The sequence below is a fragment of the Limulus polyphemus genome, unplaced genomic scaffold (assembly GCF_000517525.1).
Source record: "Limulus polyphemus unplaced genomic scaffold, Limulus_polyphemus-2.1.2 Scaffold2179, whole genome shotgun sequence".
In the NCBI taxonomy this organism is placed as follows: domain Eukaryota; kingdom Metazoa; phylum Arthropoda; class Merostomata; order Xiphosura; family Limulidae; genus Limulus; species Limulus polyphemus.
Window position 1 is genome coordinate 155,250 of NW_013667789.1, and position 19,647 is coordinate 174,896.

Sequence of the window (19,647 nt, forward strand, 5' to 3'; positions counted from 1 at the left end):
TCTAGAATATCATGTATTAGAAGTTCAGCATGATGAGCCACGTAATGAGATTCGTGGGTTTGATTAACCCTGTAATGTTAGCTCTGGAGTATCATGTATTAGAAGTTTAGTATGATGAGCTATGTAATGAGGTTCGTGGGTTCGATGAACATTGTTAAATCAGCTTTAGAATATCATGTATTAGAAATTCAGTATGATGAGCTATGTAAAACAAACAATATCTTATGCTCTGACTGATGTAACATATCACGTGTCTTATGTACAATATCTTGTGCTAAACGCGGAATTTCGTAGTTCACTACGTAGAATATAATTCATTGGCTGTACAATATCCAGTGTTAGACATATAGTGCCACGTTTGTTGTTTCAGATTCGGAACTCATATTCAGATACTGAATGCCATGTATATGAACTATTATCCTGTATGCCACAGTTACGGTGTGTATGTCTAGAATATAAAATACCAGATGTAGAATATAACATCTTAGATGCGTAGCATAATGTGAGTTAAGTAGAGATATGCAATCTCAGATGACATGTAGTTTGTCAAATACATTAGGTATGTCACGAGTTGAATGTCACATTTACCGTCATGTAAATGTTAAGATGTATAATGTTGTGTTTCGGTATTCATTATACTATGTATCACACGTACAATACATAAAAACGAAAAATATCTCACACTATGTACTTAAAGTAGATTACAAACATAGTATTCGTATTATTATATCTCACATTATGTACTTAAAGTAGATTACAAACATAGTATTCGTATTATTATATCTCACACTGTATACTTAAAGTAGATTACAAACATAGTATTCGTATTATTATATCTCACACTATGTACTTAAAGTAGATTACAAACATAGTATTCGTATTATTATATCTCACACTATGTACTTAAAGTAGATTACAAACATAATATTTGTATTATTATATCTCACACTGTATCCTTAAAGTAGATTACAAACTGTACCTGAGCCTTAGCTAATCGGCTCCAGTCGGGTGTTATATACCATAGAATCCCCTCCTTAGCACCTGGAAGGGTCACCCCTCGGAAGAACATGATCACCAAAACCAAATAAGGAAAAAGCGCGGTAAAGTATACCACCTTAATGTAGAAAAGAAATGGAACAGTACATTAACTCATTCACAAAATGTTTAAACCTGATATTAAAAACACAACAAAAAAACAACAGCATTGTCTCCAAATTTTTTTGCCCTTTCTTTGTCATTAAATAAAGATGAATTCAAAAGGATATAATGATTAAATTTTTATTACTTCACTTTCATTTTTACAATACACCCATAGTCGAAAGTATGGAGTCTGCTCAGTAGCACCACACCTCGAACCTTAGACCCTTCTAATCGCAACGAACACTACACTACACCCTACCATTATTTTAGCATCATGTTTCTATTTGTTATTCATATCTGCCTAGAAAAAGCTACGGTGAAAACTGAGAAAAACAAACATATGTCCCATTTTGTTAAAGTATCATATTACTGCGCTAAAACTCTTACATTCTGTGGTCGGTTTTTGCTTTTTTGACTTATAAAGCTGTGAAACGGCTATTTGTGGAATAATAGATTTATTTCAATATAGCGTTTCGTCTATAATATTGAGACATGATTACGTACAAAATTTAAATCTAATTATTTTCTCCCTATTTACTCCACAGACTATTCGAGGGAAGGAAGAGAAAATGGTCAGAGAAGGATGTTGATGATAAGGAGGTTATAGTTATACGTGATTCGTTGACAAGGAATGTGGATAGAATAGTCTGTGGGGTAAATAGGGAGGAAATAATCAGATTATGCTACTCAGGGGTACAGATGGAGGATATAACTGACAGAGCAGGAGATATAATAAAGAGGACTAGCAGAGATGCAGTTTTGGTGGTGCATGTAGGGGCTAATGATCTAGGTAAAGGTAGATCAGAGGAGCTAATTAATAAGTACAGAGGGTTGATAAAGGCATTTAAAGAAAAAGGCAATAACTGTTTTTGTCAGGGATATTGCCCAGAATTAACTGTGAGGATGAAGTTATAAGTAGGTCACTACAGATAAATGCTAGGCTTAGGTAAATATATAAGAATGAGCAGATAGGTGGGTTAGACTTGTGGAACCAGTTCAATGGAAGAAGGGAGCTTTTTTGAATGGGTGGTTTACATTTAAATAGGATAAGGGCTGGTTTACTTGCAAGATCTATTAACTCAAGGGAAGTAATAAACTATGAATGGACAGTGGTGAGGGCCAGGATAAACTAAATGCAAAATAATAAAGAGGTGGAGAAAAGTTTAGCATAGGAATGAGTATAGAAGTAATCAAAAGGGTAATCTTAATTGTTACTATTGTAATGCTAGAAGTATAAGAACTAAAACAGATTACTTTAGAGCACTGGTAGGAATGGAGGATTTTGATATAATGGGAATAACTGAAACATGGTTACATGTAGATGATTTTTGATGACAGAATTTTTTTTTTGAAATACAGGGTTATAGGTTAAAGAAAAATTAAAAAAAAGCATAATAAATTTAATAAATTTAAATTCACTGGTATGACGGGAGATTTAAAAGATTATAGAAGGTCAAGAAAGTTGGTAAAACAGGAAATTAGGACATCAAAAAATATGCATGAGAAAAGGTTGGTTGAAAATGTAAAAATTTGCAGTAAGGATTTCTTTAAATATGTTAATGTTAGGATGGGTGAGGACCGTTGAGGGATGACAAAGGATGGCTCATATCTGATGATTATGAGATAGATGGGTTATTAAATTTTGCCTTTTCATCAGTTTTTACTAATAACTAATAAAGCTTTGAACAGTATTCCACATCTTGAACAGTTGATAGATGGAAACAAGATCGTTAGCTGGTTAGAAAAAATTGGGAAGTTTAAAACACGATGAGGTTCATTGGCAAAATAATAGTTCCCCAAGGGTTTTGAAGGATGTTAAGAAATGGATATATGAGCCACTTGCTACTATTTTTTGTAAGTCCTTGAATAGGGGCAATAGGAAATTAGCTAATGTCATTCCTCTTTTCAATGGAGGTGATTAAAAATTGTCCCAGTAATTATTGGTCCGTTAATCTTACATCAGTTGTGGGAAAAATTCTGGAAAGTCTGATAAATGATGCTTTCCCAAATCATTTAACAAAGTTTAGAATTTTATTGGATAGTCAACATGGTTTCACTAAGGGAAAATCTTGCCTTACAAATCTTTTGATATTATTTGAAAAAGTAACTTTTAATTCAGATGAGGGTAAGAGTGTAGATTTAGTGTATCTGGATTTTCAGAAAGCATTTGACAAGGTGCTGCATAAAAGGCTTGTAAGAATTTATCTCTTTAGGTGTGGGGGATAAGTTAGCAAACTTATAGTGGCGGTATGGAAGAAAGCATTGGGTTCTTATAAATGGAGTCCAATCAAAGTGGATTAACGTTATAAGTGGGGTATCTCATAGCTCAGTTATAAGACCTTTGCTGTTTTTTGATTTACATCAATGACATAGATGAAGGAATGGTCAATAAATTACTCATTTTTGCAGATGATATTAAGGTCTTGGGCGTTACTAGATGTGAAAGGATGCTTCTACTTTACAAAAGGACTTAGATCATTTAGTGAGTTGGGCAAATAAATGGTAGATGGGTTTTAATTATAATAAATGCAATATAATGCATGGAAGTAACCTTAACAGTGCTATGAAGGAAAATGATCTTGGTGTAATAGTTGATCAGTCTATTAAACCATCCAAGCAGTGTGCTGTTGCCTGTGGTAGGGAAAATAGGATCTTATGTTGTATCTACAGAAGTATTGAATACAAGTCTAAATATGTTATAATTTCATTGTATAGGTCACTGGTTAGGCCACATTTGCAATATTGTGTTCAGTCTTGGTCTCCTTACCTTAGGAAGTACATTGAATTGTTGGAAAAGGTTCAGAGGAGGGTTACTAGAATGGTGCCTTAGATGGAAGGGTTGTTATACGAGGAGAGGTTGAGATCTCTCATATTGTTTCCTTTAAAAAAAAGAAGAGTTAGGGGGGATGTCATTGAGGTGTTTAGGATTGTTAATGTAACTGATAGTGTTGATTCGTCATATTTTTTCATAACTAATTTTGCCAGGGTAGATGTCATCTTCAGTTAAGACAGTTTTATTTTTCTATCAGGTTGGTTAGCCTTCGGATGTTGTGGGGGCTGTAAATATAAGCGAGTTTAAGAGAAAGCTTGATAACTATATGAGCTGACTAAGATTTTTTTAAATTTACTTATTTAATAGTTTTTAGTTTAGTTTAGAGCATGGAACAGCCGCGGTGGACACATAGGTCCCTTTTTGTCCCAAAACACTATATGTTGATATAGAGAAAAACCCAAATAAAAGAATAGTTATGAAAGCACTAAAAATCAAAGAATTAAAACCCAACGTTAATAAAACATCAGAAGCGCCATCATATTTGTATCAAGTTAATTACGTTTAAAACCAGAGGGAGCTAGTATCATAAACCGAATCATTTGATCGAATATATTTGGAAGTTGAATGTACTTGTATCCTAAATGTTGTACGTCATCAGTTAGAGACGAAACGTCGCACTGAAATAAATCTATTATCTCACAAATAGCCGTTTCAAAACTTTATATTATTCGACTTTGTTTAGTATTATTTTACAGAGCTAGTATAAACCGTTTCATTCTTTACTGATATATGAAATTAATGTCTGTGATAAATAGATCTATGTGATAGATAACAATTTATATGTACAAATCTCATTATATGCACACATTATCTCATCTTGTTTTTTGTACATTCAGGACGTGCTGGGGTAAGTAACTTGTACAAGACATGCAGGGGTAAGTAACTTGTACAGGACATGCTGGGGTAAGTAACTTGTACAAGATATGCACACATTATCTCATCTTGTTTTTTGTACATTCAGGACGTGCTGGGGTAAGTAACTTGTACAGGACATGCTGGGGTAAGTAACTTGTACAGGATATGCTGGGGTAAGTAACTTGTATCAGCAATGGAACTTCGTCAGTTATCTTTCTTATCATTTGCTTTAATTAGTTTTTCTTTTTGAAGAAATTTGTTCCTTTCATTCTGTCGATTAATTTAGTATTTAATTTTCTTTCATTAAAAACCCAGCCAAGTATCTGGGATTACATTACACGAAAAGTAAATATAATATTGCGGTAACAATCAATAACACAGGCCTACGATGGTTTTATTGTCTTGAAATTTTTACATGTTCTACAGTAATTCCTGTACGCTTAATCCGAAAATGATAGACATTTTTCTCCATCACGTTCAGATTTTTCACAAAACGTCATAATGCAATACATTAAAGATTTGTTTGTTTGTTTGTTGGAATTTCGCGCAAAGCTACACGAGGTCTATCTGCGCTATCCGTCCCTAATTTAGTAGTGGAAGACTAGAGGGAACTCAGCTAGTCATCACCACCCACCGCCAACTCTTGGGCTATTCTTATACCAACAAATAGTGGGATTGAACGTCACATTATAACGCTCCCACGGCTGAAAGGGCGAGCATGTTTGGCAGGACGGGAATTCGAATCCGCGACCCTCAGATTGCGAGTTAAACGCCCTAACCACTTTGCCATGCCGGGCCTTACATAAAAGAAAGACCACAACACGTAGTTTCGAGACTAAAAGACGTAGATTTCACAAAAAAATCAGAATGAATGAGGATACATATTCGTTTGACATCAATTATTTGTTTGGAAGTTAAGCACAAAGCTACATAACGTGCTATCTGTGCTCTGCTCACCACGGGTATCGAAACCTGGTTTGACATCAATGTTCTTCCCATTTCTTCACTTTGTTTGTATTTTTGTTAACAAACATAATAATAAAAAAATGTTCATTGTGGTAAACGAAATAATAATTTGATCTAAGTAAGACTTTTTTCTTCCCGATTTGTAAAAAAAAGTCTTACGTGATAGAAAAAAATGAATATTATTTTCGAAATTTTCGTAACTAAATTATGGAAAATACGTTATTAAAACCAAAACAACTTCTATAAAGTTTGAATTCGCAGGCCTGTGTAATTAATGCTAAGATAATGCTACGATCGTGAAAAAGTACCCTGAAGTCTGCTCATCCTTACATAATCAGCTGAGTAGTATAATCATAGTACACCATGTAACGTACCTTCCCCGAAGTCTGCACACCCTTACATAACCAGCTGAGTAGTATAATCATAGTATACATTTTTACGTACCTTCCCCGAAGTCTGCACACCCTTAAACAAACAGCCAAATACTATAATCCAGGCTAACAGAAGACAAAGAACCAGGTACCACTTAACCTCGCCGGTATCTTCAATTCCTCTCGATATGTCGAGAACGTAATGTCTTAAAAGAGAATATATACAAAACTATAATAGGCATATCATATTTCAAAAAATCGTAAACGTAGTTTAATAATACTTTAATATAGTAACATTGTGCATTTATCGAGCAAATAATGTATTTTGAGCTCATTAAATACAATCATTTCCATGAGAGATTTGATGTTTAACAGAACAATTCTTCTTTAATTCTTGCTTGGATTATCACGTACCTTAACTTGAGAAACATAAGCCTATTAGATAAATTATGGAATATGAAGTTGAATAATTGTTATTTTAATGTATATGAAATAAAAAGTAATTTCGAAAGTCTTAAGTGTTCATGTTAAATATTTAACTAGTGACAAACCAAAGTTTTGCAGTCGGAAGTTTCGAGACCGTCTGTTTATTGTTTTGGTTTGACCAGAAGTTCACAGTGAACATATCATTGGTAAAGAAATGAAAAAATAAACACCACTTACAGAAAATACTCATCAGCAGGAGTTTTCTTAACCATAGTTTTAACGATGGTTGAAAGGTTCAGAGACACTGACGTTTCGTAATCAACACAAGTCTTGTTATAATAAGTTCCGTTTCGTTTGGCACATTCATCAGCAGCTTGATAAGAGTAACATGCTAAATACAAATAAAAGGTTCCATTCTTAAAGATATATAACTATTACTACTTCAAGCATATAACTAATGCCACTTCAAGTTTCATTGTTTAAAGCATATAACTAATGCCACTTCAAGTTTCATTGTTTAAAGCGTATAACTAATGCCATTTCAAGTTTCATTGTTTAAAGCATATAACTAATGCCACTTCAAGTTTCATTGTTTAAAGCATATAACTAATGCCACTTCAAGTTTCATTGTTTAAAGCATATAACTAATGCCACTTCAAATTTCACTGTTTAAAGCATATAACTATTACCACTTCTAGTTTCATTGTTTAAAGCATATAACTAATGCCACTTGAAGTTTCATTGTTTAAAGCATATAACTATTACCACTTCTAGTTTCATTGTTTAAAGCATATAACTATTACCACTACAAGTTTCATTGTTTAAAGCATATACCTATTACCACTGCAAGTTTCATTGTTTAAAGCATATAACTATTACCACTTCATGTTTCACTGTTTACGGCATATAACTACTGCTACCTTAAGTTTAATGTTTAAAGCCTATAACTACTGCTACTTTAAGTTTCATTGTTTAAAGCATATAACTACTGCCACTTTAAGTGTTTTGTATTTGGATATTTCCAAGTATAGCAGTTTTTCATTAGTAGCTGCATTCTATGTAAAGTAATATATTACAGCTTGCTCTACTACAATTGAATCAGTAAACTATCGCGGAATATTCTACAAATAAAGTAATGTTTTATTAGAAGTGAAACACTTTTATAACTTGTCGTTCCTTAAGTGAAGAACTGTTTTATAACTGTTCGTTCCTCAACGAAACAGTGTTTCATAGTATAATGTAATACAAATTAAGCAGTGTCTTATAACTAGCTGTGTTACAAGTAAAGCATTGTTCTATCTATATACTACTAAAACTCCGAGACTGTTTGTTTGTTTGCTTGTCTGTAATTAAATACAGCAAAAATGGCACACAATAGCTCCATATTTGTAATGAAATGAGAATAGAAACAGAATAAAACAAGTTTCGTTAAAATCGGGCCACGGGTTACCGAGTTAGCGCCGTTAGCGTTATGAAACTTTCTAGCATGAGTAATTTTACATCACACTACCGTTCGCGCTCTTCACGAAACTTCTTCGCTCAAATCTATTTCCCTGTCAATGTTCCCATCTTCATTAAAAGGCGTAAGATGACAAAAACAAGATCTTGAAGAATCTATCTATCTATCTATATACAACTGAACTCGGAGATTGTTTGTTTGCTTGCTTTCTCAGTCAAAAAAATCATTCACACTACCGCTCGAGCTCTTTACGAAACTTCATCGGGCCACGAGTTACCGAGTTAGCGCCGTTTTTCGAGTCCCTTTTATGCAAATTTCTAGCATGAGTAATTTTACATCACACTACCGTTCGCGCTCTTTACGAAACTTCTTCGTTCAAATCTATTTCCCTGTCAATGTTCCCATCTTCATTAAAAGGCGTAAGATGACAAAAACAAGATCTTGAAGAATTTCTCAATAATGTTCCTTGGTTATGGTAGGTAATTAGAAGAGAAAATAAAGTGTTACTGTTTCTTATTTGTAGAAAGTTTAAGAGGAAAGATCATAACATAATGAACTAATTCATCACGATACCTGAAAACTCTGACTTCACTTTTTGAAAAATGAAATGGACTTTACTTTTACTCCCGATCAACAATTATGAATAACATGAATGGATTGAAATATTTAATTAAATTATCTCAAAATAAACCTTCATTTTCGTGCAAGATTGAAATTAGCTTAAATTCTTCATAACCTCTGAATAGTGTATTGGAACTGTTCATGAGATGATATGAAATACAAATATTAAATTATTACTTTCGTTCACACATATTAATATAAAGTATATTTTAATACAAAACTTTGAAAGTTTCAGTATTTTACTCTCTGTACATATACAGCGTGTGTTCTCCTATAAGTAAACACATTTATTATATGTATAACCCGAATGTATAACCCGAATCTAGACAAAACCTTCCTAGATTTTAGCTGAGGTAGAGCGAAGAAAGTTGTTAAAAACTAAACTTTAGGACATTGAAAAGAAAAGCAAAGCAAATACAAGTTTATTAAATAGTTTTACTGTTATTAAAAACTCAATCTAGGCTTTATTGGTTTAAAAACCAAAAAACTTAACAGATTTAATTGGAACTGGGATATCGATGAAAAAGAGCAAAGTGATCTGAACTCAAAAAGATTCGGAATTTGTGGTAAAACAAAACAAAACACACACAGAAAAAAAAACATTAAGACATTGCAGCACTAATTTTGAAATAAGCTAGCTTATGTTCAATAATCAATAGAACTCTCATCCAAATTCGCTTATATTTTTGAAGTGTTTTATTATAAAGCTGAGTGATAAAATCATATCTTGATTCTTAAACAAACAGTTCGTTGTAAAACGTATGCAGATTTTTCAATAAATAAAGATTATTGTTTGGTAATGGCTTATTTCGAATTACATTTTAAGGAAAAAGGGGTTTCTCTTCAAAAATTCCATTCTAAAAACGGATTGGATAAAAATAACGCCTGTTTCCCCTCCCCCTGGTAACACACTGAGTTTTAGAAAAATAATTTCCCCTGGAGAACGATGATCCTTATGAGGAACTGGAAGATGAACTTCTAACAACCTGATACAGCTTATACTCTCAGCTTATAGTCGATTTTACCAGCATGGAATTTGTCCTTTTTCTGTACTCGAACAGCTTTAAGGAATTAGCCACGCCTTATTCTTTCCTTTTTCTTCCGTTACTAGTTTATGACAGTAATATTTAATGGTGTTTGTTTTTTACTGATTTTGAGGAAACACAAATTAAATACTTATATCACTTATATTATTTAAATGAAATCATGTAATTCTGATAAAGCTACTATTTCTGACCACTCAACGGTGATAAGCTAGAAAAGTACAAAGTTTAAATATAGTTCTTACTTAAGAGTAGTGCTGCCCCCTAGTGGCACAGAGGCAAATCTGAAGGCTTTTTACGCTAATAAAACCAAGTTTTGATATCCATGGTGGGCAGAAAATATTGTGTATCTTTGTGCATAACTACAAACAAACAAACCGTAGTGCTATACTTGAGCTATCCCTTATTTATAACCAGTGCTGAACCCGGAATAGTTTTCATTTACCAGCAGTATTGAACTCACAATAGGACTTACTTACAAGTAGTGATCCACTCGGGATAGTTATTTGCTTAACACCAGTACTCACTCTAGATAGCTCTTACTTACCAGTAGTCCTTCACTATGGATAATCCTTACTTACCAGCAGTTCCCCACGCTGGATAATTCTTATTTACCAGCAGTCCTCCACCCTGGATAATCCTTATTTATCAGCAGTTCCCTACTTTGGGTAATACTTATTTACCAGTACCCCTCCACTCTGGATAATCCTTATTTACCAGCAGTCCTCCACTCTGGATAATCCTTATTTACCAGCAGTCCTCTACTCTGGATAATCCTTATTTACCAGCAGTCCTCCACTCTGGATAATACTTATCTACCAGCAGTTCCCTACGCCGGATAGTATCTATATACCATACTTACTTCACTTTTAATAGTCCTTACTTAGCAACAATACTCCACTCTAGATAGTCTTTGCTTACCACGAGTCATTTACTTTGGATAATTCTTAATTATCAGCATGAGGTAGCCCTTATTTACTAGTAGTACTTGATAATCCTTACTTATCAGCAGTATTCCTCTTGAAATAATCTTTACTTACAAGCAGTATTCCACTTGGAATAATCCTTACTTACTAGAAGTATTCCATTTCAAATAATATTTGCTGACCAGCAGTGGTCTGCTTGGAATAATCCTTACCAGCAATATTCCGCTTGGAATAATTCTTACTTAGCAGCAATATTCCAAGTAAAGTAATCCTTTTTTACCTTCAGTATTCCACTTCGAATACTTCTTACTTACAAAAATAGTCCGTTTGAAATAATCCTTACTTACCAGCAGTATTCCACATGGAATAATTTTCACCAGCATTATTCCTCTGAGAATAATTCTTACTTATCAGAAGTATTCCACTTGTAATAGTCCTTACTTACCAGCCGTACTCCACATGAACTAATTCTTACTTACCAGAAGTTTTCCACTTGTAATAGTCCTTACTTACCAGCCGTACTCCACATGGACTAATCCTTACTTACCAGCCGTACTCCATCCAGGCTCACAATTTTCCCAGGGTAATTTTCTTGACCAGGAAGCAAAGGTGTAGAACAAAGTCCAAGCAATGATCATGTTGTAGTACAGCATCACCGTACAGGAAATCAAAACCATACCGTATCCAATTCCTATAATTTCGAAACAAAGAAAGGTCCTATATTAATTTGAAATACATGTTTGTTTTTATGTATATGTAAATCTAAACTAATATAATTATCACATAAATTATCTAAACAAAAGACCATTGCTTTTAAAACACAATCAAAGAAAAGGTCAGTAAATACAGTGAAGTATTGTTTAGGTGAAATGTTTTAATTGTCAAATGTCACGAAAATGAACAGACCACGTGCAAAACACACTTTAAAAACAGCTGTTTTGATTAGTAATATATTTTAATTTATTTCACTATTTTGTTACCACTAATAATATATACTTATAATATATAATGATATATATGTTACAAACGTTATCTACTTCGATGAATTTGTTTTTTAATATTATTTTTGATAACCTTAGCAAGAATGCCCCTGGAAAATACCTAAAATAGTTATCCATAAATGCAAATAAACCATTCAACTAAGTCTCAACATTGTCTTTGGCTTCAAATAGCTAATTCAAAAATAAAAAAGAAGAAAATATCGTTTGATGCTGTAAGTCCACTAAGTAAGATTTTACAGCTTGCTTTTAAAAACAGACTCATAATTCTGATTTAATTTATAATTTTATATGCACATCAATTTTATGGAAATATTTTACAAGTTTTTGAAATCTTCCCCGATTTTTTTGTTTTTACAGTTTACAAGCATCTTAAAGTACATTATTTTTAAGGTTCTTATAACAAAAATAAACATGTTTACATCACGTTTCAAGCATTTGATCGTTAGTTGTCAAGCGCAAACCTTTCAAATATTCCCCCTCAAAATCCGTTTACATTCTTCGGAGGTTAGTAACTACATGCAACTCTTACGTAAAGTTACAAAAACAAACAAAATAATACAGTCATTAACAAACATTCTTTAGTCATGAAAACACTGATTGTATTTTCGTTTATACTATTATTTGTTCATCAAACTGAAAAAAGATCCAAGTAGACACTATCTTTGCAATTTTAAGAAATAATGATAATAAATTTAAAAACATATCTTAAACTTAGAATCTTAAAGAAAATAATTAAAGTGTGGGCCGTATAAATGTGAAAATGTTTTTTTAGAAAGAAAAAGTGAAACATTACCTTTCCCTGAAAAAAAAAGTGTTAAAATATAAGCACTATTTGACCCACACCTGTTAAAATCAAGACTAGTAAGTCTGCTAGCTCGGTGGTTACCCTGAAACAGCGGGCAGAATCGTTCGAAGAGAGCAGCCGGCCCGAGGTTGGCGTACTGACCAATGGCCAACTCCATGAACATCAGGGGTAGTCCAGCAAGTAGCATCATGATGACAAATGGGATAACAAACGCCCCTATAAAACAATCAAAAGTAAATCGTGAAAACGATAATGTGGTTGTTTCGATAAAATTAAAACATTTTTTATAGCCATGACAAAATTAGGATGTAGGTGTAATAGCTTTGTAACTTACGAACAAGTTTAATAAGCGAGTAATATATTCTGTAAAGGATCGGTAAGAATTTTGTAAACACGACACAACAGAGTGACATCTTGAAGCATGTAAAATCTGGGGTTCGATTCCCCGCGATAGATATAGCAGATAGCCCAATGTGGCTTTGCTCCAAAAAATAAAAATAGAAAAGGTTCTAGCTTTTTGTAATATTCTTACTGCCACAACTTTAAAACAGGATCTTATCAACAAGGAAGAGATTTATAATTGTAATCTCGAGACACAAAAACTAGGATTAACTTTATTGACTAAAATATAATTTTTTTTAAAAAACAACAAAAAACAAATGAAACTGAATGCATAATACAAGGTCGAAATATAATAAACCTTATAGAATTTTCATATTAAATCTCACTTTCAATTTCATCATATTGGGTTTTTACCTATTTAATTCAGGCACTATAGTGGATGACCCGCCATTGCAACAGAATATTTTAAATCTGTTTTGAACTGAGCAAGCTGGTCCTTACAACATATTATAAACATGTAATTTCAAGTTAGCATGTGTCACTCATGCACCAACTTAAGATATTGTAGTAACGTGGAATTATGAGCATTCAATGGTTGGTTATTTCCACCCAAGGGCCATTTGTCTTCGTACTGTCCCAATGCTCTCGTTATGTATGTAAACATGACTAAATTAGTTTTAGGTGTAATGACCAGTGCAGCTAAGAGTGTATCATAAGATTAAGTATGTGTTAGCTGTGTTGTGTATTTACATATTTCAGATTAATGTGTATAATTAAAAAAGATGGAGGCTCCAGCATACTGTGTCACGTGTCAAGAGACGCTGGATGAAGGAAAGTCAGCAGTAGTTACTCTTTGTCAAGGGACGCTAGATGAAGGAAAGTCAGCAGTAGTTACTTTTCGTCAAGAGACGCTAGATGAAGGAAAGTCAGCAGTAGTTACTCTTCGTCAAGAGACACTAGATGAAGGAAAGTCAGCAGTAGTTACTTTTCGTGAAAAGCGAAGTGCAGGTATTAATCGTGCAAGTAGAGAACAAAATTATGACATATACACTGTGCCTGGCCAACAGATTAATCAGGATTGCCAGAATGAAATGATGACATATACACTGTGCCTCGCCAACAGGACCACCAGGATTGCCGTTGCGACTATTGTAACCCATAACAAATAGCTGGAACTCTACAAAAGATAATTCTGCGAAAGACGTGTTCTTCGATCATCAGAAAAAAGCTTGAAGTTTAATATGAACTGTTTCTTCTGTAGCATGCCAGCCATCATTGAGGGTAAGACATCTGATATTTTCACTGTAACGACTGTAAGGATACAATACTGGGAACTTTCAACGAGCGGCAAGATAAATGGGCTGACACTGTACCAGCTAGTCTTCTATCTGTTCATGATTTGTCTGCTGCCGATGATGTTTACCGTCAAGTATGCAGTGTCAATTTCCGCACAAAGAAGGAAATCCCTAAAATTCACGAGACTGACAAAAATTGTGTGTAAGTTGACAAAACATGGGCAGCCATGTAATGGGGAAAAATACGGACGTATTCCTAAAGGTAGCAGGGTATCTTGAGGATAACGATGGGGAGAAAGTCATAATAAATGACCTTATTGGCCTCATTCCAATACAACTGACTGATCCAGAAACTGTAGCATATGGTTTTATGCACATGAAGACAAAACTCAAAGAAAACATTGGTGATAAGGTAATAATAATGAGATTAATGGAAAAGCCAATGTAGTAACCTTTTGACACACTGATGCTGCCCTCCTACAAGACTTCCATGCTCATCAGAAAGCTGACCCAGATATAGAGAAATAAGCATCATACAATCTACTGCTAAGCTCATTACGGATGATATAAAACCAGAAACATTTCTAATACCATTGATGACTGATGCACTACCAGCACCCGAGCAGCTTGGAGTGTACCTGTCGAAAACACAACCAGGAGTGTTCTGGTGTGACTGGTGTAGTGAATTACCTCTGCACACCTGCATTACGATGAGGAGGATGAGGCTGACTTGGATGAGAATGGTAATGATAACATCAGTCCCTAGACAGTTTGATGGACATCAGCAAATCCAATACAGATTATCAGAATGATACCGAATTTATGCTTAATGTTATGTAAAGTGGCTGATTTTAAAGATGGTGGACTGTTTTATTAATCTCATATTGTTATCAAAATGCTATGTAAAACATTTGTGGAAGATATCTTTTAAATCTGCTTGTATGTATGTTTTTCTGTATGTTATCATGTTTATGGTTGAAGTATAATGACATAATTATAAACAATTACTGAATATCACATTAAGAGTTCATAGTTATGGGCTTCAAAATATATGCTTTGCATTTTTATTCAACTAGTTATTGTACTTTTTTGATGATATCCATATTACACCGTTTTAAATTAACAATTTTTACTAATCTTGTATTACGACACTCATAGAAAGGATGGGTTTAACACAAAAAGAGAATTAATTCATTCATTTTCTATGTATAATACATAGAAAAGCCCAGCAGTAATTAATGTTGTTAATTACTATATTGATGGTATTTTACATTCTTTTTTGTGACTACAAATTCTACTAGGTGTTACATGGACCCACGAGCAATTTAATGCATACATAATTTAGAGAAATGTATCTTAAAAGACGACCAGATCCATCAGAACTCAACTAGCAGTACTATGGTAAATTTGTAATTAATACTCTAACAATCTTGTTATCCAGCTTGATTTCCGTAACAAAATGAGTTACTAAGAAGATTGAACAGGACACTTTTAATGTCCATGTAAATAAAGTAAAATTTTACACCTCAAGCAAGTCGTCATTTGTTAATATTCATTCCAAAACGCACTTACCTCTGCTGCCACTTATAGTTATTACTCGACCACCAAGGTTTCTTCTTTGCCCATCTAAGCATTAGTCCGATTTTTTCTTGCTTGTTCCAATGTTTTATTCTCCAATTAATTGTCCTTTGCGATAATTGTCTCGTGATACTCTCCACCTACGTTAACGCACCATCTATCCAGTTACTGGGATGGTGAACAGAGGCTTTTCTTCCAGAGTGTTAGAGTGAATTCCTCCACTCTTGGAGAAGAAAGTGAAGTTGTGGCCCTCCTACCCAAGTTCCTGGATGTTTTTTCCAAGATGTCGGTAGGAGCAGTACCAGCCTAAGCGGTAGCCTACTTGTAGTACCAGTTCAGATTTGATGCTCAGCTATCCTGTTGGGGTATGCATGGCCCTTCTTTTTGCTCAATATTGGTTCAGTATATTGTTCATGGAAGGAGGTCCACTCTCTCCTCATAATTCCGAATGCGGAGTGGTCACATCCTGGGTCCTTGGTTGAGCAAAGTTGTTCCACGTCCTCCACATACTTGTGGGGGCAAGTGGAAGGCTCCTTGACCCTTGGTTGAGGGGTGAAGATGAATGTTCATAATTCCAGACCGGATGAGTTCTGTTCCTTTGTTTGAGTAAGGCATACACGATCCCATCAATCTGTGTCTGGGGGAAGGGGGTACCTTTTGGGCTTTTTAAGGTGGAGCAGAAGATTCATCCACTTCATTGTTACTTACTTTCTCGTCGTAATTCGGGTGGTTTGGAATGCATCTCTCTATGGCTACAGGTTGGGCACCAATCAAAAGTATATCTATATATAACTTTGCAGTCCAATTTCCCTAGCCACCAACATGGGATATAGGGACCAAGACTCCTTAATTCCAACCCCGAGTAGTGGAACCTCAGCTATTTGGTTGGGGTGGCCTATAGTGATGATCACTGGTGTATAATTCCGTCCTTGATACAGAAACTAAGTTCAGAGTGAAGAGCATACCTGTTCTGGATGTAATGTGGTTCCCCACTTGGGTACCACTCTTATCTTGGTGCATCCATGATCTATGCAGGTGATTTCTGTATAGATAATGCCCTCAGCATAAGCTCCCGCTATTAGTGGAAGCGGAGATAAGTATGTTTTGGAAATGTATTTCCAATAATACTTACCTCTGCTGACACTCTCCCACCTTTCCTCCCCACTAAGCAATCATGTTAGAGAATGGGGTGGTATCAGTCTCGAAAAAGTGATATAATTATCTGAATGGGGTGTTTTTATACAGTATCATGATAGAGGGTGCATTGACGTAGGTGGAGAGAGTCACAAGAGAATTATCGCCAAGGGAAATTGAGTGGGGTATAAAAGACTAGAGCAAGCGAGAAAAAATGAGACTACTGCTTAGATGGGCAAAGAAGAAACCCTTGCAATAGAGTAATCAGTGTGAGTAGAGGTAAGTATTACTGGAAATTTGCAATTGAGGAAAATGTTAACTTAAAGAATATTATTTTCACTTTGTCTTACAGAAAATGGTTTGATGCTAATATGCTGTCTTATATAATAGAACGTTTTTATTGTGTTTTATATTTGCATATGTAGTTACCCCAAGCACCAAGCTCTGCGGACGTAGTGAATTCCAATTTCGGGTGTCATACAGAAAATATCTTTGTAATAGCTTTTATATAAAGTAACACAATACAATGGACTAACCTAAACATTTAAAACAGCATTAAAAAGCTTTCAACCCTACGGTGTAAGCTTTTATATACTTTTTCTGTCGTTTTTCTTTACTTCATAACGTATGAGAATGCATTCTAAGTCCATCTTCATCGTGATAGTAAACATTTGGCCTTGTCAGGAAGGCCTGTAAGAAAATGTTCCCTCTTCTTCCTACTCGTGATATAATAGATTTTCTCTGAAGAAGAATAGAATAACGCAATGACGAAAAGTGGAAACAATCAAGAAACTTCATAAGGTCTGCATTTTGTGAAAAAAAGACTTCATTAGAAATGGGCACGGTCCTGACAAAGAACTAACTTTAATGAATTTTGATTAGCCATTAGAAAGAGCATGTTGTTTTTATCAGGTTTCTGGAGAATATGGAACAATATATTGTTAGTTTCTAGGCATTGGTATAGTTATCTTTATTCTGAGAGCTTCTTTAACATTCATAAGTTTCCAATGTTGGGCAATATCTAAAACTGTGTACTTATCACATTAAAACGAGTGTTTTGTGTTGTAAAAATTAACTATTTCAGATTTTATGGGAACCTTAGTGCTTCAGCATGTGCTGTTAATGTTTTAGCTATTTTTCTCCAATTTAGGTTTCACAGAAAATTGCAGGAAATATTGAAAAGTACATGTATTTGTTTCTGAGGATTACTAAGCTACTTTGCTTTTGTCAACATGTTTCGAAGACTGTATTCCTCTGAATCGAGAAACAAAACCGAATTTAAATGTATTAAAAATTCTTCTTTTATTGTAGCGTAGATTACATATAACTGGTAGAATAGTCTGTAAATTGTTACCTTAAGCAGTTCATCAGGCAGTCATGGAAACCTAAGACATTGTCACAGATCACTTAGGATAAAACTTCAACCACTATCTCCTTAAACACTGACGTTGCTGTGACACACACTTTATACAATACTAAGGTCTATAGGATTCTGTGATCTATTAAACACACTACCAATACAATAACAGAGATTATATATAACTAATTCTAAGATTTAGGCTTCTGTGATCTACTAAACACACTACCTTTAGCATAGCACAGATTATGTATAACTCATACTAAGATTTAGATTTCTGTGATATACTAAATACTAGTGCTATTATAACACAGATTATATATAACTAATACTAAGATCTAGACTTCTGTAAGCTACTAAACACAGTACCGTTGCTATAACGCAGATTGTATGTAACTAATACTAAGATCTAGGCTTCTGTGATATACTAAATACTACAGTTATTATAACACAGATTACATATAACAAATACTAAGATCTAGGCTTCTGTGATATACTAAATACTACAGTTATTATAACACAGATTATATATAACTAATACTAAGATCTAGGTTTCTGTGATATACTAAACACTACAGTTATTATAACGCAGATTACATATAACTAATACTAAGATCTATGCTTCTGTGATATACTAAATACTACAGTTGTTATAACACAGATTATATATAACTAATACTAAGATCTATAGTCTCCTGTGAGGTGCTAACCTCCGCCGTTGCTGTAACACAAGTAAGGGAAACGCCAGATATTCCCAAGCCCCACGGAATAGCCGAGTAGGGAGAGGATGAAGTCATATTTTCCGGTCCAGTTCCCTCGTTCAACTTCGTTTGTCTTTTCAGTACTCTCATCGTACTCACAGGCCTCGTTAATAGACAGTGGCAGTTCACTGTTTTTACGTAGAAAGGTGCCTTCCTCCTCGTCTGTCTAGAGAAAAAGGCATAAAAATTAAATCAACCAGTTCGTTCGAAATGTACGTGTTAATGATTTCAAAAGTAACTGTGCGCTAAAACGTGGATTACTTTACTGGTTCTAAGCCCACATTTTTCAAGCTCATGGTTCTTCATGCATATTGTTAGTTCAACAGTCGTATTTTTACATCCACGCTACTTGCCTGTGTTATTGGCTTATAGATCGATGTTTTAGTCATACATCCACGCTACTTGCCTGTGTTATTGGCTTATAGATCGATGTTTTAGTCATACATCTACGCTACTGGTCTATGTTATTGGCTTATAGATTGATGTTTTAGTCATACACCCACGCTATTTGTCGGTGTTATTGATTTCAGATCTATGTTGTCAGTTATACACCCACGCTACTTGTCTATGTTATTAGTTTATAGATTAATGTTATTGGTCATACACCCACGCTATGTTATGAGTTTATAGATCATTATTTTGTTTTCACACTTACAGTTGCTATCATAGTTCAATGTTTAATAATAAAAACATTTGAAAATGAATTATTTTTTATTTTAAGAACGTGAAATAAA

General features: G+C 34.2%; 1 protein-coding gene across 1 annotated transcript in view; it reads right to left on the minus strand.

Annotated features, from left to right (window-relative positions):
* LOC106466177 (sodium- and chloride-dependent glycine transporter 1-like) overlaps nucleotides 1-19,647 on the minus strand; it is a 50,583-nt gene that overhangs the window by 15,761 nt on the left and 15,175 nt on the right. Inside the window, exons 2-7 of the mRNA XM_013926420.2 lie at nucleotides 18,863-19,079; nucleotides 12,528-12,662; nucleotides 11,188-11,331; nucleotides 6,829-6,982; nucleotides 6,239-6,371; nucleotides 980-1,114 (exon numbers count right to left, since the gene is read on the minus strand). Of these exons, the coding sequence (XP_013781874.1) occupies nucleotides 980-1,114; nucleotides 6,239-6,371; nucleotides 6,829-6,982; nucleotides 11,188-11,331; nucleotides 12,528-12,662; nucleotides 18,863-19,079 (918 nt within the window). The remainder of the gene's footprint in view (nucleotides 1-979; nucleotides 1,115-6,238; nucleotides 6,372-6,828; nucleotides 6,983-11,187; nucleotides 11,332-12,527; nucleotides 12,663-18,862; nucleotides 19,080-19,647) is intronic.